Raw genomic sequence first — 21,126 nt, forward strand, 5'->3', positions numbered from 1 at the left:
TCGTAAATAAATTGATAAAGGGAATAGATATTTGAAATAATCAAAACAATGGTCTACAATGAAAATAGCAACAAAAAACAGGTGTAACAAAAAATTTACTCAGTTACTTTGATAACTTTGTATTCAGCTGGGGTTTGACTCTTTACCAAGTCTCCTGGGACAGAATCATCTACTTGCTCAGCCCAAAGAACATAACCTCACAGGCAAACTGTAGCACTGCCACTTGCCAAAATTATGAAGAATCGGGTAGATGCTCACAAATCCATCACTATTCAAACAAACAAAATGGTCAATCACCAATCTAAATTTTACATAAATAACTTCTGTGAAATAGAATTGATTGGTAGCATAGAAATCAGATTAAATTTCTGCAATGATTCCTTGTCCTCCCATGGGTCCTGGCACAGCCCATGGATTAGTGTCACATCTACATTTTGCCTTCTGCTCTGCACTGTCCTGTCCTTTGCAAATAAGTTTTGGACTCTGACCTAATCATTCTTTTACTGTCATCTTTTTTATTTTTATTTTTCTTTTTCTTTTTTTTTTTACTTATTCCAGCCCTTTTCATATAAAAGGGTTAGGGAAATAGGGTTTTTTATTTTCTGAAGGACTGAAGAACTTCTCTGTAGGAGATCTACTCCATTCCAAAGTCCTAGTGGCATTGATTGAACCTGTGATGGTTCAGAGGTCTAATACTCCATTTGCTGAGCACTCTGAAAGACTGAATAAGTCTGCCAGAGTACAGTCTAAGACTAATCTGAAACACAGTCTAAGACTAATCTGAAACAGAAGCTGGTTTAAAGATGCCTGACACATTAACAATTTTTTTACCATCTTCCAGTGCATGAAGTTAAAGTAATTGTAAAAAGGCAGAAGAAAGAGACTGGCAAAAAATAAAATGTGTCTTCAGGAGCCACTCTGAGGAAAAATTTAATTTTTTCACATAATTGGGTTCTCGACAAAATATTATGCTAACCAGAATTATATCTATTAAAGGATTCTCCCAGCACATAAAGACTTTTCCTGGACAACATTTAGACCTCTTCCATCTCAAACAAACCAAGCTCACTCAGCCATAATGTCTAATCATCATGTACAGATGGAAAAGGGAAAGAGGATCCACCATCACAAAAGAGACACAGAATTTTGTGTTCCTGCAAACACTATTCAAAAGCTGCACATCACTATTATTATTTTGAGCGTTGATGGTATTGGGGGTTTTTTGGATAGAATAAAGTTCTTATGGATGATGCTAAAATAAACACTATCCTAGTGTTAATGGGAAAAGCCTACAATGAAACTGCATCTCATTCCTAATCCATAGCATATCAAAAAGTGTGATTATAATGTGAAATAGATTTAAAAGCCCAAATAGAATATGACATTTTATTGAGGCAGGTATGTTAGATCCTCATGGCTCTGCCCTGTTTCAGAGAATAGCTGAGATGGGAGTAACAGTGAGGCAGATCCAGACTCAGAGCCTTGCAAATACACAGGAAGGCACTGCTCTGACATTCATTGCTCTCAACAGCTGCAGACAGCAAAATTGTGGAATAACACACATTAAGTTCATGATTCAAAGAATTCTTCTTCTTCTGTACCCAGACGTAATACATGATCTGAATGGGTCAGGGGCAATAATTTTGTTGGGATTTCTGAACTTAGATTTCCAGTCATTTCTGCAGACCATTAAAGGTGATAGGAACAAAGGGTCTCTAATCTTTCTAATTTGTATATTTACCAAATAAACTTCCAACTTTAATCTTAAAAAAAATTAGTATACTCTGAGCATGAAATTCTTAAAAAAGACAGGAGCTGGGATAAAAATTTAATATACAGTTCAGTAATTAACTGTTGATCTACAGGATGACAAATACTGACAGATCTTTTTAATGTGAGATAATTCCAGTTTTAATTGATAATATCACATTTTAATGCATAAAGTTTCATGTATCTGAGCTCTAGAAAAGATCATATGCTTTTACATATTCACATATCAGTGTGGCTTATATTACATCTAAAGCAACACTCAAAGGATAAAATGAAGAACATCTTTAGAATTACAAAATGTTTTGCTAAAAACAGAATTGCAAATTTTATGAGCCAAAGGCTAGAATAACTTTGTTAAATCACACTGTTGACACCAATTTAGATATAGGGATGTTCATATATATTTCCTCTCAATGCTGAGATCAAAAATTGAAGACATCAATAACCATGGAAATATTTACTCACTCAGGGGCTACTCTAAACCACATTTCTATCCTCTATATTGTCATGTTATGAGCATGGTGGAGAAGCAATAACACTGATAGGACCATTACAACAATCTGTGTACCAATCTAACACAAAATTTCCTGCAATCAGAAAAAACTGTGGATTAATCTACAGTTACTATCTAAACAAATAAGCAGTATCCAATCAACATTTCAGTGTTGACTGAATTGTTATGAACACAATGCAATTCACATGTACTCTATATGCAAATTTGCTTCTTTGTTGTTTTATTTACTAAAAACCTAGTAGGAAATATCTTTCTCTCTGCATTACACAGGTGCATTTAATATGCACAAAAGAAAAATGTTAAAAATAAAAACTCTAGTCTTTAATTAATAATCTAGAAAAAATTATATTACTAGTTCTCACTTATTATGACTACTTTCAAAATTCTGAAATTATGTGTTCTGGATTTTCCAGAAGAGTTTTTTCTTGTTCTGTATGTGCATGATTAACTCAGCCTTGCACCTGGATCTGTCCTGTTTAACTGTTATGAAGAGAAGAAAGAATGCTATATTATTCACTAGATTTACAGTTAAAACTTAACTGATTGTGTTGTCAGTGAGGACAAGTGCCGCAGTGGCCAGAATCGACTGCAGATCTATTTACCTGTACTAGATTTTGTTACCTTTTAACCTTTTTCCTTGCAACACAAGACTTTAATTAATTTGGAAAGCACCTTGCAGTCATATATAGTCTCCATGGAAACTTTTGTTCAATCCTTTGACCCATTTATGTAAGATAGTACAGGCTACCAACTGGCAGCATTTTTTAAAATACATCTAATTAAAAAGGATCTTTGAAGGCTTGATTGAATGATCCAATTAGGAGTCAGACTTACTCTATTACTTTCATGGTGGCACAGAACCTCATTTCTGTTTTCCTCTCTAGCCCAAGGAGGACTTGCTAGTCTCTTCTATATGGCAGAAGCCATCTCTGCCTACTTTTATTCCTGGGCTTCTTAGAAAGTTGTATTTATTAACAGCAGATGAACTCAGGTGGAATTCAGAAGGCCACAGGTGGCTAACTGCAAGTCCTAAGCAGTTCTTTAATATTTCAAAATATTGGCTTCCAAGTCACATCCCAAGGCTATACAGGAGCAGCAAAATAATCAGAAATCTCAGGAGCAAGTAAAATCACACCAACATGGCTCTGAAGGCTAGCATCATCAGACAGTGCTAAGATCCAGTTATGTGCCTCACATTCACAGTGAGAGCTTTGGGGAGCCTTTAACAACTGCCCAAGAGCAGCTCCCAAAACTCCAACACGTGAAGATGAAGATTCTGGCATGAGGCTCGTGGGGTTGAGGAGGCCTGCACATGTCTGCTACATACACACCATAAATTTCAACTACAGTGATTGTGATGGTTATTTAACATGTATTATAAAGCAATCTATTAGCAGTTACATTGGCTTTTTCCCCACAAAAGGAGACATCTTTATGTCAACTCCTGCAGGTTCTTTTGAGTTTGGTAGGGTGTGGGAACTCAGAAAACATTTTTAAGCTCTCATCAAACAGAAGAAATAATTATTATTACTAGACACCCTATAGTTCTAGCAATGAAACACTAAATAATTTATTGTAAAACATATGGGGACAGGAAAAATCAAAGGCAAAATAAAGAGTGTTCCTTCTGTGCAGGGTCCTCAGACAGAATTATAAATTGAGACCTTGGAGGGCTGCGTTAAAAGGAACTAACACTATGCAGGGCAGAAATGGATTTTCTTAGGTAGTTTCCATATAATGGGCTTGGTAGCTTTGAGAAATGCCTTTCCCTAATGGTCATCCTATTGATGTAGAGCCCAAAGACAATTTTTCTAATTAAGCAATAAATTACAGCTGAAGCAAAGCCTGGTAACTCACTATTAGTTCTGTGCAGAGCACTGAAACTTCAGATTGCTAAGGACTCAGCAAGCCTCTTACCTAACTTTACTCATTAATTCTTGCTTCTCCACCTAGTTTTTCTTACGGCTCTGAGATCAAAACACTTCCCTCAGACCTCACAGTGTCACTCAAAATGTAGGTGGTTTTGGCTTGCAGATTATAATTACCACAACAATTTTAACAGCTCCTTACCTCTCCTACTCTTCCTTCATTTTCCCCCATGAAATTGAAAGAGCCTTATTACTGTTTTTTTCTCTGTGGTGGTCTTTTTATATTTGTATTTCTTTTAAATTCTGGTGTTTTCTTCCTTCTGAGGGGCTGGAGAAAGGCACTGCTGATACACTATCTTTCTTTGTACTCAACAACTTGTAAGATATGACGACGTTTGATTCCTCACAGATCACTGGGAGGCAGCCAAAGGGCATATTCCAAATAATCAGGCTGGCAGCACACGCTATGCAAAGATAAACCTGCTTCATGAGAGCCACAAATATACCTTCAAATTGCTGCAACTGACAGAGGCAAGACCTAAAACTTGCTTCTACACTTTCCATTGAAATGCCGCAGCAATCCTTCCTTCTGCATGCAGTAAATGGGCTAGCAGATAATTTTATACAACTTCATTTTTTTTCTTCGCATTGTAAGGGTTTCTGAGATGTCTGTATTTAAGGAAGAAGATCTCCCTACCTAATAATACACTTAGTGATATCACCAGCGCAGGAAGGTTGATTGAAAGGTGAAAGGAACATCTGTTAAAATAGAAAACTGTGGGGTAATCTCTCCTTGGGAAAATTCTTTGCTTAACTTCATGCAACTCGTTTGTAATTTGGATAGAGAACTCATGCCCTCATGATGAAAACATAGTGACTAAAAGTTCTCAACCTCCACAAAAATCTCTAACCTTTTACAAGCTTCCTATGTTTCTAGCTTCAGCAGTTTCTAAAGAAGCTGAATAGAAAAATGACCCCGTATACACAACAGTATTTCATGTCCAACTGGGTCACTTTCCATGACACAGGTTAGGCAGAAACAGCTCATTTGCTAACACATCCTCAGTCTAGTGCAGAGTCTTTATCTACTTCAATTTATTCACATCCACAGGTGTTTGTAGACACAGAGGTCAGATTTGATATAGGCATGCCACTGATTTCTACAGGAACATAACACGGTCACTTCTTTTCTCTCTTTCCTATAAAGTATTACATTTGCATTTTTCATTAACATGAAACAGCTTAGCCAAATGTTTTTTAGATGTTCAAGCAAATTCAAAGAATAATAATCCAGGTAGATTATAAGAATGGTTCTTTTCAGCCTACAGAGTACTTCTGAAAAATAGGACACTCCCCATCCCACCTTCCCAAATGGTCCCCTCTAGCCATGTATATTTGCTCATCTCACACCAACAAACAGTCAGAAAAACCTGTGAAAATCCATTTTAGCTATTACAATCTTAAATACATTAAAGAACTGAGGTATCATCAAGGAATCCTTTTGCATTTTCCCTACTTCTAATTCACAAGCATTTGGTGTGAAATTCCATTAGTATTCAAGTTCCCATTAAAAATTGTAAAAGCTTTTACTAACAGTGAATTGCAAATAACTGACTTCCACTGTGTTACTGCTAAAGTTATGGAATATCAGAAGATGAGACAAAATACAAGACAATTCTTTGGAAAAAAACATTCTCATTCATTCTAAATTCCACACAAATTTCAATAGGCATCTTATATAAAAGTAACATTTCCAAATCCACAGTTCCACTTATCATTCTTTCTGCAAGAAGGTTGCACTCAATTGCATAGCTATTGACAGGAGATGTAATCACAGTTAAGGTGCAAGATTCTAGCCTGAATAAAAGTCAATACAGAAACTTAAAAAATGTATGTAGTAGTGTAATGGCTGGTTTTTCAAAATTAAAAATCTAGTCTTTCCTTCTTGAAGCCAAAATTTTCTGTGCTCAGTCTGTATCTTATCTCTTCACTAAAGCATAAATTGCCTGACCTCAAAAGGCAGTATATGCTAGCAAGTTTTTATTACAGGGAGCACATCCCTCTGAGAACACATGAACAAAAAAAATTCCCCAAACCTAATCTAAAACATAAAACACCAAGACTGGATAATAGCAAGCCTCTCTTGAAGAATTTGATTTGTGAATATTCACTCACTGAAGAGTATCAAAGAATACAGTCACTTATTCATTTCAGCTAGGTAATTTCCAGCATACCAAAGAATGCATGCAATTGACATTTCTGTGCACTAAAATATTGTGGCAAGAATTAAATCCAGCAGACTTCACCAAGGACTCACTGGTGAATTAGAAGGAATTTCGGAAACCAGACTAATCCTCTTCTCTGTCACATAGTCTACCAGATATTTGAAAGCAATGGGCTACGGCCCCATGCGATGCTGCAATAGCATTTAAAGTAATTAAAGAACTATTGACAGCAATCAGATTCATCTAAGATTCTTTATCTTTCTACATATGATCCTTCACTGGCAGAAAATTAATAGCTGAGGAAGACGTTGCGAACATATGTAAAAATGTGCTTCTTGGTGAGGAGCTCTGCCACATTACATAGCCTTTTACAGAAACACAAAGCTAAAAATAAATGGAAGAATAATACATCTGTGTTCAGAAAGTGCTGATTTCTAAAGAGCTTCTAGAACTCCTCAGCAAATTATGAGAATCCTTGGTGAAGGGATTCCTGCAGTCTAAAGATTTCCTGTCATTTGGCAAGAGTAGCTACAAAGCCAAGTAAGATTCTTTTCACATAAAACAACTGAGATGAAAAGTACCCTCAATTTCCAAAACACCCTATTTCTGTAGACTGCTTTCTATTTCATCAAGCTGAAGATACTTCATGAAATTCTATATTCTGGTTCAACCACGCACTTCAAAGTAAGAGATGAAAGGGGAGAGGTGTACAATGATGAGTTACTTCTCATACTACATTTCTGCCCATCCTTTAAGTCTGCTATGATTTATAAAAATACAGCTTGGCATTTCAGGAAGAAAAATGTCTTTCCTCCCTCCCCTGCTATCCAAAACATATATCTTCTATAGAATAGGCTCTGAGTGAAAATTATGACCAGCTGTAAGACTGTGCTTCTCTCTGCTACTGAGGGAACTTCTAACAGCAGTGAACCCAGTAACTCAGGGCCTAGGCTTTGCAGGATGTAGCTCAGATGAGTTAGAATTGATGTAACTCTCCCTTCTGGAAAGAAAACAAGCTTCTTCTGAACAGCCATGCAGGGCAATCTCAATCTATGCCATTCTGAAGGAATTTCCACCAATAGGTACAGAATTAAATACCTATTATATTTTCAATAGCTGCCTAAGGGGTGCTTCAAGCAGGCAGACAGAAAATTAGGTTAAACAAGAAATCCAGACAGAGTTTTGCTAGTGGCAGAGGAAGAAAATTCTTCTATCAGTCTCCTGCTCTGCTGCAGATTGTTACAGACCTGGCGACAGGGCAGGTGAAAAAAAGGTCAATTGACCTCCCTTTTCTGCCTTAGACTTCTGGTAACCAATACTGAAATGTCAGAAGATATTTTAAAAATAAAAAATAATTTGTGCTGTCTCAAATGTGTGGTGACAACAAAAAACAACCCTTCAATTTTTATATTTAAACAACGTTTATGCCACCCCTAGGAATCTGCTTTAAAGGCTGAAGTCAGCAATCAGAAAGCATTTGCATTAACCAACCAATAAAACACTTTCTGAATTGTGGGTTTTTTTGTGATGTATACCACAGTGGTACACAGTAATCTTCCTGGCTATGACACATGCAGCTACACAGCTCACATTAAAAGAAAGAAGAAATTAGAAACCCAAAGTGCTGGAACAAAGAATTACTTCTGTGCCAAAGCACAAATGCCTAAACTGGCTACCAGTCTGACCTCCAATTTTAAATGGTCAGGTCACAAATTGAACATACTCCCCTCCTTACTCACCTAGATAAGAGACAATTTCTAAGCATTATTTTTAAAGTCTTACTTTGTGTGCTGGATAAGAACATAATTTCAGTGATTTCTTTATGATCTGGAGGTAGACTTTTTTACACAGACTTAGAAAGTCACAGCTGGTGGCAAGAAGAACAAGCTCATGTCAAAGCAGCTTTCAGAGACAGAGCATATGCAGAAGGCAAACATCTGAAATAGAGCCCTGATATGCCAAAGAACTACTGTCACTTTACAAATACCTGTCACAGGTACTGGAACAGCTGACCGCAGGTATGTTTTGACCTGTGGCTAATGGAAAGCATTTCCTACTGGCATTTGAGCTATCAGCTGGATCAACCAAGCCTCAAAGGCTCAAATACAAGGACTCCTGCCAGAATTCCTACCTAATGTCTCTTAGTAGTTTTAAATAGACACACTTGATTCAAACAATTCAGCCTATAGGCAATTGTGGAAAACATTCAAATACTTGAAGGTATAGAGGAATAAAAATCAAAAGACTGACAATTCAGCATGTTATTGCGGAGTGTTAAGTGTGTCCCTCTTTTATGCTACAGAAGAGGGAATTACTTTATCTGAACTATAATGAAACATGTAGAAATTAGAAATGAATGTCCATTGTGCTAAAATGCAAAAAAATACAATTTGCTTAATAAACTGCTGGCACATTTGAAACTGAGTTTCATTATAATCCCCACTGAAGACTCTTTCAGGCACAGTTTCACCATTTTAGTACCTTTAATGCAAATCCTTCAAGTATTGTAGTGTTCTCTCACCAGAGCAGACATTTTCAAGGAGCATCTGAAATGCAGAAATTCTGACAGAGAAGGCAGACACGACACTACCATGGTGGAAGCACAGATATATACAGGATCACAATGGGTGTGAGGTTTTAGCATTTAATGACCCTGCACTGCACTTAACACTGGTACTAAAAGCAGAAGAATCTGTGTGTTCATCCAGCTGAGGAGCATGCCTCATGATGTGGGATCCTTCCTTTGTGCTTTGCTCTGACACATCAGGAGATCAGCTCCCAGCACAGCCACCAGGCACTCCAGATCTGTTTTCTGTGGCTGTAACACTCCCCACATCGACACTGTCGGGGTCCAGCTGCAGAAAGAGGTTTTCCTTTTAAACAGAGACAGGGCACTCATGCCATTCAGATGACCCCTGTGAAAGCCAGCCAGCTCCCATGGCTCACCTTTACCAACAGAGCCCTGAGCACCTTTCTATTAAGCCTGCTGACAGGGAAGCTGGAGGGCCTTAGCAACAAAGCAGTAGCAAATAAAAGCCCTGACCACTGATCTGCTCAGCAGACACCAAAAAGGGCTGTACAGCCTGCTGGGCTTGAAGGTAGAAATAGTAGCTGAGGTGTTGCCACTTCATCTTTTGATGCCCTCTCTCTAATCATCATCAGGGAATTCTTACTCCCCTAAGAATTCTCAGCTCAAAATCACACTTCTGGGTTTTGTTGCTTTTTCTCCAACAAATGAAAGACACTTTGCAGGATTCTGGAAAAATCAAATGTATGTTTTAATGCATTCATTTTTCTGGAACCCTACTGCTCTTTAAGATAGAAGCAATGATTTACTATGTGTGTTTTGGGGCTATTCCTTAAAGGAACAGCCAAACACAAGTAACACTTTTGAAACAGTGAGAGGTATGCCAAATGCAAAAGTACTTGTATTTTAATAATAAGTAATGTCAACATTACAGCTGTAATGGGAAGTTCCAGGAACATGGTTAAACTAAATTCTTCTTGGCCCAGAGCCATGCAAATATTTCTTTTCCATATTCCCATCAATTACAGAGGTACAGTAAGTGTTTTTGCTTAAGTGCACTATTACAGTGGACACAAATAAGCCATTTTTCTTCCAGTGGTTGGAGCTAATGTTTCTATAGTATCATATTACACATTTGGCAGACTTGAAGCACACTCAGATTTTTACTTGTGTTGCATTAGTAAGCAAAGCCATTTGAATCAACTGAAAACAGGTAGTACAACTGAATCTCCTATCCAGACTACACACATTTACAGTGTCCAAAGAGTAGTTTTTACTTCAATACTGGTATAAGTGTTCATCCTTGGGAAAGCAGAGAACAGTTGTTTTTAACTGTTTATGTGCAAACAATAGCAGGCATGTACCATCAGAGAAGTGTTTTAAAGAAAAATTACATTGTAGAGCTCAGTTGCCATTTTAAATACATGTTTTAGACTGACAAATTTATATTTAGACTTTATTAGGACAATTAATAATCTTATTAATAAAGAAAAGCTAACCAGAAGTATGCACACACTATATATGCTTTTCAGAGTAAAATAAACCACCCTCACAAGCACTGCCTTCCATCACTGACAAGGTCTATTAAAAAGTGAAAAGACTCTAGAATTGCCATGTACTCTCTGTGTATCACCTTAGTCTGCCTGTACCATGCATGCTTGTCTTCCCTTGAAGAAGCCCTAGACCAGAGTATGAGTGTATTAGGATAAAAACAAAATTACCTATTTTCTGAAACTGCCAGTTCCATGTGGAGTGCACAACAAAGACACATCAGAAATTGAATTTCTACAACACTAGTGTAAAAAAAATGTCCAATGGAATTATTCATTATCATTAAACATGAAAAATTATCAAAGGAAACCATGTCTCCAAAATGGTTTTTCATCCATGTGTCAACCCTTCAGCTCATATGATCATCTTGGAAAAGAAATCAAGGTATTTCACCAAGACTTAAGTATCACCTTATTCATATTCTGCCTGTTCTTACCAATCCTTGATATGCAACTTTACTGGGAGTATCTGACCATACAAAAACAGCACCTAGCCAAATACTCAGGTAGGGAGGTTAGGGAATACAGTTCCATTCTCTTCAAGCTAAACTGGTAAACTCCAAGAACTGAAAAGCTTGAGCTTACATGTCAGACTGACCAGTGCAAGGACGACTGTGGGGATTTGTTAAATGTGAAATTACTAACACCGTGATCCAGGAAGACAGCATGGTTTTATGTACAGCTTTATGCTGGATGGTAGAGAGGAACATATTTTCTTGAGTTAAATTTGAGCTCAATTGCAGTATCAAAAACTGTAGAATTACCATATCTTTACATATTGCAGCTAGCCCAAAAAGAGTTGAAATAGGTTAAAGCTCTCAAATGTCACTATAGTACATTGCTTTTTTGCTGCAATTCTGTTAGATTTCATTTGCAATAATTTGCATGGTAGAACTATGGAAAGACCCTCATTTCACTATTACCTTTCACATGGAAGAGCAACTATTGCCCCAAAGCCCTCCTACATACCCAGATGAAGAAATATTTACTCCATCTAAAGGTGATAAAATTTACCCTTTGGTCACAGTGGCACAAACAACCATGGCAGGGAAACAACTCATTTTTGAACGGTGAAGAACAGCAGTGCTAAGAGAGTTCAAAGTCCCTTTTAAAGTGACCTTTAAAGAAGTCTTTAGCTCCTACCTAGACAGCTGGTCTAGACTACTTAAAATATAACCATTATTTGGTTGCTGGAAACACCAATCTAACCAGGCCACATAAGGTACTTCTGGCTCCCTGTTCTCCTTTCCATTACATGCCTAAGACTCGAGCAGTGAAAAACCTCTGATCTTCACCATCAGTGCACAAAGAAAGTGGCTGTACCCCATTTTGACCCCTCTTTCTCAGACAAGAGTACAACAATATTTTCAGACAGAAGGACTACAACGTATTAGCCTTTACAAGAAGGCTATGGGATCTCAGTAGTACAACATCTTAGCCCCCTGGTTGTAGATGACATATGGAAAGCATGTGGACTTACTGACAATTCTTTGATTAATTTTCTTAATTCCTTGTGCCCATGCTTCTTCGCAATACTCTCTGGATCATCTCCATATTTATTGGTTATTTTGCAAGCCCATGTGGCCTCAGGACAACTGAGTAGAAATGCTGCAAGTTTCTTCAAGCCAAATCTGGCGGCACAGTGAAGCAGGGTAGGAAATTCTTCCAAAGGGCTATCTGTATAATGGAAACAAAGTCTTAAGAAACAAAGTTCTGCTTTTATAGAACACCTTCTTCTATAAATGTCTTTTGAATATTAGTGCTGTGGAATCAACGTTTTCAAGCTCCTGGTATTGAACTAACAGCCAAAGAATTATTTTTTCAATTAACAGTTTTACAATGCCTATATACATATCAATAAAGGAGCCTCTGGTGTAACTGAGAAATCTCACTTTTATCCTGACAGAGGGATTTTAAAGCACTTCAGTTCTACTGAGAAATAAGCTTTCTTGCAAAGGGCAGACAATTCTACAGTCAAGAGATGCCTTTGCTAGGTAGAATATTTTTGAAGGGGACATTTTTTACAGGTTTATGATGCTATGTTTTGATATTAAAAATAATTTCTGAAAATTCAAAGGACTACCAGACACCTGGGAAAGTTTGCTTATTCCTGTAATGAAAAATCAGAGAATTTAAAGATGAATTAGATAAAAGATTTTAGGATTTATCAGAAATAACCTGATATTAATTTCTATCAAAAACCACTTTTACATTGGAGAGCTGGGACATTCCATTTATCATTTCAGCATCTTCCTGTATTTTAACTCTATGAGCGAACACAAGTTACATACAACAACCACCACCAAACAAGTAACAACAAAGAAAAAGACTCAAGCATAGAAAAACTTCTCTCTACATTCATCCTCTACTTCCTGATTAATTGTGGTTGGCTGTGTTGACCCACTGGTCTATAACTCAGCATGCAGCGTATCTCTTCTCCAAGCATGCGCCCAGTCTGTCCTAGGCATCATCAACTTTTTGCACCCTGAGGGTCTTTCCTACCCAGTGCATGAAGGAACAGTCCTGATGCCTCAGGTTTTAGCTTTTATATTTTTCAGATTCTGATCTGCCTGAGTAAGTCTATGCTTCATATTAGGGGATAGTAAGCTCTCTAGCTCTCTTCATAGGATAGGTAGACAAAACAATTCCTTCTCTAGCTGGGGACCAAGGACAAATGATCCAAATTTCAGGCATAAACAACGGTGGACTGAAGAGCGAAACCAAGAAGGATGGACTTCATGGGCTAAAGCTGTAATTGGACAATTAGCTCCAATATGCAAGTGGACCAGAACTTATAAAAGTGTGAGACCCCGTGACCAGTTGTACATTTTGTGGCCTTTTGGGTTGTGCTGCCCAAGGTGGATCTATTGAGGCCTCTTAATAAATACCTACTTCATCTTTTGCTCCATCTAGTCTCTGTTCTAGGTCAGCCTTCACAAGGCATCACTCCCCCTAGTTTGCTTTGAGCCTGGCTCCTGCTAGGGCTCAACTGCCAGTCCCTTATTCATCTTATTCTCCATCACTGCCTGCCCTCTAGGCAATTCCAATGATTTACGCATTCCCATAATTTCTTTTTTGAAGGGCTCCAGTCTAGTTAATTGGGCCCTGTAGAGAACCAACTCCACCACACACACTGCTCTCCCCTCAACCTTTTCCAGCTTTTCTGTAACTATTTTGAGATGACAGGAGAAGAGCTGCACATGATACTCAACTTTGGGATGAGCCATATAATTCATGCATTGCCATAATTATGTCCTGTTTTGTTCTCTATTCCTTCTCTAATAATTCCTAGTACTTCATTAGCTTTTTGATCTGCTGCCTAGCAACAAGTTGCTGTTCTCATGGAACTGCGTGGTCTTATTCCTCAGCACTAATAGCCTGCTCAAATCCTCTAATTTTGGATGATACCATAGGACTGCTTTTCTTCACTTGCACTACTTTGGTTTTACCTGTAATGAATATCATCTGACATTTTACTGCATAAATGTAGTAAATGTCTAAATGAGACTAAATGTCTCATTCCCTGCCCCCATTAGCCTTTTTCCTTGCTACACTGAACACTTTGTATTGCTAGCAAAAAAAGATTTTTCCCAGTTGCCTGTCTCCTGGCTTTGGTCAGTTATCCAAACACACCCAGTCAGTTACTGACTTAACCAGGTTTGCTGACTCAAAGAAAAAAAAATACAAGAAATTCATAAAGTCAGGCTTCACATTACAGAAGACTTTTTTTATTAACACTTTTATTAGTTTGTCCAGTAGAAATGATACATTAACCTGCTTCTAGGTCGCAGGGTTGCCTGAGAAGCTGGGTTTGGGCATCAGCTCCTGGTTGGTCACATGTCCTAGTATACTAAAAATGAAATATTGCATTGTTAGAAACCCAGATATTCAACTTCAAAATTCCTTCAGAGCTCTTAAAGAATGCCAGTTAGTCCTGGTGATTTCTTTGTGTTCAACCTGCCTCTTTTTGCAGTAACTTCATGGTCCCTTCAACTCCAGACAGTCTATTTCCACATGTCTCCCATCCAGGACTACAGCTTGAGAATTTCCACAGTTTTTTCTGTCTTTCTTGAGTTTTATTTTATATTCCTGTCATCAGTTGTCCTACAGGTTAGCCAGCACATTTTCAGCCCATAGTGTGCTGGAAGAACTTATGACTTGTTATGGAAATCTCTTAGCTGCCAGTCTTTAACAAACTTTCTCATTTTTATATTCTTCTGCATAGTGAAATTTGGCTCATTTTTGTACTTCCCCTGCCCAGCTTTTTTGTTCCAGTAGAATCATAATATGGGAGAGAGTAAAATCTCACCCCAATATTAAATAAAATGAACAAGGGCAGTTCTTGGAATAGGCATAGCTAAGTACTAACTGAGAAAAAAAAATGTTAGGACAATTTTGACTGCATTTTGGACAAAGAATATTCCAGCACTATCCCACTCCAATATTATTTTTGATGGTATTTGAGTGGGCTACAGTTTAATCAAAACTACCATTAACAACTCTAAACTGATTTTAAAACAAGTTTAGTGTTGCCTGACTTTTATTTCCACCAGGCAAAGAAAAATCTAAACAAGAAACTGTAAATACACAGCACCTGTGTAAATCAAGCCACTTGTTTTAGAAGCCTTGGCAGATTGAACTTCCATCAACAAGAGTATGTGTTGTAGTTTATACTCCCTTGTATTTGCAGTGTGCTTTAAAATCCTTTGGGCTACAATAGGCAATTGTAAAACTGCATAGAAGCTAAGGTTTTTGAGACAAGTACATGCTACACAACTTCTTTACTTAATATTGCTCAACATTTTAACTAAAGTTCCACATACTAGGTTTGATTTGGTCATTTGAAGAACTATAATTTTTAGCCCAGACTACATGCATTTGACTTGTTATTTTTGTCTAGATTTTTCAAAATGTAAGAAAAAATAAGATTCTATTAAAAAAAGTGTTCAAACCTGAGCTAATACTTAAAAAAAATCCACAAGTGCTCAAACTGCTTTTCTTAGTATTTGTGGGTTTTGCTATTTGTTTTTTTAGATGTCCAGCAATGCAATAGGTACTCAATAGTTTGTACCCAATTAGACAACATCAGAAGGTCAAATATAGTCAGTAAAAAGAGCCTTAACGCAGTATTAATAACATGGTCTGAATGAATTTCCACTCATACTAATGAAATTAAAAAAAAAAAACTGGCTACAAATCTAAAAGGCAATCAAGTCTATATTACCAATGGACTGGATGCTATGATTGCTTCACCAATAGAAAGAGAGGAAGAGGTGACATTCATGAGCCTGCTCTAGGCAGGTATATACCTGTCTGGAATGCATTTTTGCCCTCTTAAAGTAACACGGAACAGAAGTATTCCAAAATCCCTTCAGCTCCTTGCACTTGAGCTGTTTTTTCCTGGTCACCACTCAACTCCTCCCTAGCTGAGTTTGATATTCAGGCAGGACTCCTACACTTACATACTTTGAACTTTACAGGAAACTACATCATTAACAAATGAAGTACCTTAGCCAGCCATGGAGGATGGTAAAAAGAAAGAAATTTATAAACCAATTTCCTAAGGCAAACTGTTTTTTATATTGCTCCTAGTAAGTAGGGAAAAAAGTTGGTTGTCCTTGTTTTCTTTGCAATTGCTTTTCTCTATATTGGTTGTAGGATTCAGCTGGTTCTTAACCTGGATGGGATGAGATACGTCATACAAAGAGCCTTGTTTGCAATTTCATTCAGATTTTTGTAATCAATTTTTTAATAGGATTACATTCAGGGTTCATTCACTTAGCACTGAGCCTTAAGTTTTCCTTGGCCTTATACTTTACAGCAACACTCCTACTGTGACATTGGATAAAGTTGTTTACTCTTTATGTATCTGTAATTATCACCACTGAGTGTAAATTACATAATGCTGAGCATGTATTTAAAATACTAAAATATGGAAGAAAAGCTAGATATCATCTCCAAGCCAAGTGTATAGCATAAAGAAGAGATACTCTGACTGCTTAGAAAATAAATTGCCAAGGCAGGAAAATTTTAAAAGCAACATTGGTGGTATAGTGAGATCTACATAAAACTCAAAAAGGAAATGAGTGGTTCAAATGGACAGTTTTAGTCTCTTCTGCTCCTGAACCTGAAGCCTGATGGCATCGAGTTGTGACACAAGACAAAAAGTCATTGTGAGGAGCCACAGACAACTGAGCTTCGCTAACTTCAAACAGTTTTCAATACTCTGATTTTCAGGCACTCAGCTGGCAGTACCCTGCACTCACACAAAGTACGATGCAATCTTCAAGGGCCAAACTTCCCCAGTCTTGCTGAGAAGCCCTCCCTCAAAGCCCTAAACTACTTGAGGCTGCCTCAGTACAATTGTTGTCTTGGTAAATGTAATACTGACAGTGGAGATGGCAGCTGTTCTTTCAGCAACCTCAGCAACATTTCAGTGACCATTTCTGCATGCTGTGGTACCAGTAGTCACTCTCTGCTAATAATAATTAGCTAATAATAACAACCTAATAGCTTTGCCTCCCATGCAGTGAAGGGAAAAAGATGTCCTTGGACTTGGCCTCTCAGAAACTCGTCCCCCAAATCTATTTGTAATTATGAAATACAGTAAGGTTAATGACCTCAAAAGAGATGATTGAAGCTTTCTGGTCTTTGTTTTTTGCCCTCATTGTGAAAAGAGACATCACTAATTGTTTGAATCCCTTCCAAGTCAGTAGGAAATGTGAAGAACTTCTCTCCTTCCACCAGATTCTACAGCAGAAATCACTGACAGCTATAGGTACCACTGTCATAATGACAGATAAGAAAAGCCCACTACAAGATCTATTTGTGTTTGTTTTTAAATTATAACTGTTCTTAAATTGCCAATTCTCAAAATTGAGCTGAGCTTGTAAGACAAACTAGATGTTCTGCTGTAAAGAAAATTCCTTCATAACACGTTTAACCACTTCAAATAAAGTTTTGCATTGTACACAGTAGGAAGAGGCTGTAATTATTTGAAAGCCCATGTGCTTCAGGTAGAAAATACCATTCTTGAAGTTGCAAGTTTGTCACACTGAATTGGTGAAAATTGCTGGAGATTTTGTTTGCTGTGAAACTGGAACAACTCATTTCAGCTAACTATATAGAACTGAGCAAAAGCAGTAAGGGTGTAGTGGAGGTAAAGTAGCTTTTACTCATCAGTCCTTTAATGGAGAATGTTAACAGAGAAAAGCTGTGGCTGTTGGGCACCTACACTAAGAACTAGTTAGCAGATGATCACAAGCTGGAAGGAAAAGTTAAAGGGAAAGTCCTCAAGTGTCACAATATTAAGTGCTTTAAGGTGGCTTCAACTTTCAACTTACAGTGAGGCCAGTGCTTGCTTTTAATTCGAGTTCCTTTTGACATACACAAGGTTAAGAGTGAATTGCTGGGGGGTTTTTGTATGTTTTGTCCTGTCATAGTCCTTTCTCTTCTCTGCAGAGAATTCTGAAAAACCTCAGCTATAAAACAGAGCATAAAATCTAATATTACTCTATCATAGCATTGTCTTAGCCTGTGGGAATTTTCATAAAATTGAAGTAAGGAAAGAGAGTAGCCTACAGTGATATTTCTGCACATCTTTTAAGACATCCTTCTTTTATTTCCCAAATTATTGAAACAGGACACGGCTGTTTTTCTTAGCAATTTAAATAGCACCTAAGATGACTTCTACAGTGCCAATACCAGTACCTTCTCTCTCCCCCCATTATTCTGCCAGAAGCTAAAAACCCAGACTCTATTTCTTCTTTTGGGATAGATGTTTCAACTTGGAAAAAAGAATTACAGAAATCAGGACAGAATTTGCTACATTTCTAGCAGTTTTAGGTGACAAAAAGCACTGTTTTCTATAAAGCAAGTTCAGGACTTTTCATAAGCACCAGTAGTTGAGTTTAATTAGAGAACTAGCAATAGATAACTTGTAAAAAGGGAAAAATAATTAATAGTGGAAAATGAAGCAGGTTTTCCTCAAGTAAATTGTTATTCTTGGACAGGAAACAACGCAGCAAAAATTTCCAAATCTGAGGATTCTGAGAATCAGAGCTTTTCAAAAAGAAACGTATTTCTCAATAAATATTTTGAAATTTGAGTTTGGATTTGTTGGTATGCTTTGACTGGATTCTATTACCAGAATATAAAGGAATTTGCACTCAATATACCTGAAATCAATTCAGTATGGAATGTGCAATATTTCAGACAGTATTTCCACCTTTAGTTACATTCTTTCACAAGCGGTGACACCATCACTAAAAATCCCACACAAGTCTTGGCTCTGTCTCCAGTTAAATCTGTGTGCTAAACACAACATTTTCCAGTGGTTTCTATCCAGTCTGCATTTAGCTTGCTCATCTGTTTCAGAGTTAACCTCTTGCACCTTTGCCACCTATCTTGACATTACAAGCTTAGACACTGGCTGCTCACAAATACTGCATTGTCATACTAAAAAAGTGTTGAACAGCCATTTTGGGGATGGGACTGGCAGCTTAATTATGTAAGCAAACTTGCATCTCATCATATTTTGATCTAAACCACTGTCTGTACAGGAAAGTATCATACTGCATTTTAATTTCATTACATTGTATGTCTCTTGGATTTACTTTTAGACTCCCAAGTTTTTAATCACACAGATCACAATTTGTGAGAAGTCAAACCATGCAATTCATTACTTATCCAATAAATTAATCATAAGTTCTTCATTCTTGGTTCATTTTGAGGTCATATTGAGATCTTTCAAGAGCAGCAATTTATCAGCTGCCCCCGGATGTGCAAGAATGTTCAAATAAAGCATCCAGGTAGAACAATACAGTTTCTCTTCCTTATACCTCATGCTAAAAGCTTGCACTCCTCTCATCCACTACTGGACACGTCTAGTGGCTGTTTGGGATGCTTTTATGGGAGTCAAAGACACAGGTTCATATACCTTTCAGGCAGAAAAGGGATGAGAGTCTAAGCCTCCCACATTCTGAGTGCTCCCAACATTGCAAACACATCTAGTTTTCCATGAAGAATCTGGGCATCCAACTTTGCACCTTCTTTTTCGGCCATGCATCAAACCAGTTCATTTTAAGGTCACTATTGGCTCAAGCAGTCAACTTGCTCTTGAAACACACTGGCCTTTTTTTGGGGCCATAGGAGGTTGGTTAGCATTATTCTCAATTTTCAAACACACCACCAGATCTAATAGTTATTAGTCATATAGGGAAAGACTCTTGAGTCTGTGTTATCCACCCCCATCCTGCAGTCTTGCACAGGAAAATGTCAAGGACAGGCACCTCATTTATTTGCTCCCAACTAACTTTGATGCTTAAGCTCATTTTTACATTACAAGTTGAATCATGTTTATCTAATACAGAGGAGTGAATTGCATCAACAAAGAAAAGGAAAGGAAACATGATGGCAATCCCCATAGTGCTACCTACAAAAGTTGTTTGTGTTTGGTTATGAGAAGTGGCAGGTTCACTGATTGTACAGAGCTCTTTCCTCTCTCAAAACTGAAGTCTAGCTAAACAAAACAGAAGTCAAGCAGCGTCCTGAACACATCTTTCTCTAGTGTTTTAGAAAGAAAACATATTTTCTTGAGTAATGTTTTTCCCCAGAAGTTTCCTAAAAATGCTGAGGTTTAATATACATTTGAAATAACATCATAATGATGCTTTCAAAACACAAGCTAAATAAGCACACTCTTGGTTTATTGCAAACCAGTTTGAATCCCTAGTAAGTGGCTAATGAATCCAACCAGGGCCCTCCATTTGGTACTAACAGCAGCTTCTGTTGGATGCATAACTGAATTGTCCACATAATGTATCTACTTTTAAAAATTAAAAATAACAAAATTATCTTTTTGCCAGAAGTAATGAAAACCATTAAGTGCATAGGTACTAAAAGTGACTGGAGAAGTTTTGTGCTGTTTTAAGATCAAAAGCTATCCATTCTTTTCAGATAGAGAAAGATTTCAGATTTCCCCTATAACTGGAAAAAGTGCAGTTTAAACTGCGTTGCAGAAGAGCAATTAGTAAAAAAAACCCTATCATGAACAGGCATCTCCACATGACTCTTATCGACCATTTTCTCTGTAAGTATGAATTTGCTCAGCTGCAAAGCTGTCAATTTGCAGTTAATCCAAAGCTGATCAACAATCCACGGAAGTATAAATACAAAGTACTGAGCCACAAAGTAATGATTTACAGAATTATTTCTCCCATTTTTTCTGCTTATGTTGCCTTTATTGCAGATTCTTCCATTTCCCTAGAGGCTTTCAATACTTGAGGATTGTCTTATTAACATTTATAAGTAACAACCATAGACTCAGTAATAAAAATCAGTACATAGAACAAGTGACTCACTAGTTTGGTGATGGTGCTCTTCTTCACTTTGGAGTAGGCTGAATTCATAAGTAGCTATTTTGTTTCTCAGTAATGAAGTCAGAACATTGTCTACCTTTTCTACAGAAGAAAATTTCAATGCCTGTTTAAAAGAAAGAAAAAAACAGATAAAAAATAGTGCATTTGTTGCATATGTATTTTTAACTTTATCCTCAGAATGCTGGTGAATCAAATTGCTCAAAACAGTACTATGGCAAAATCTCTTTCAGTAAGAGAAGCACAGTTTTGGAAAACTATAGAAGAGATATTTTAATATAAAAATCATGACAACA

General features: G+C 37.2%; 1 protein-coding gene across 1 annotated transcript in view; it reads right to left on the reverse strand.

The window, feature by feature from the left end:
• The window catches only part of BANK1 (B cell scaffold protein with ankyrin repeats 1), a 132,688-nt gene that overhangs the window by 62,970 nt on the left and 48,592 nt on the right, over positions 1 to 21,126 (reverse strand). Inside the window, exons 7-8 of the mRNA XM_066549133.1 lie at positions 20,816 to 20,936; positions 11,935 to 12,131 (exon numbers count right to left, since the gene is read on the reverse strand). Of these exons, the coding sequence (XP_066405230.1) occupies positions 11,935 to 12,131; positions 20,816 to 20,936 (318 nt within the window). The remainder of the gene's footprint in view (positions 1 to 11,934; positions 12,132 to 20,815; positions 20,937 to 21,126) is intronic.

The sequence above is a fragment of the Molothrus aeneus genome, chromosome 4 (genome assembly GCF_037042795.1).
Source record: "Molothrus aeneus isolate 106 chromosome 4, BPBGC_Maene_1.0, whole genome shotgun sequence".
In the NCBI taxonomy this organism is placed as follows: domain Eukaryota; kingdom Metazoa; phylum Chordata; class Aves; order Passeriformes; family Icteridae; genus Molothrus; species Molothrus aeneus.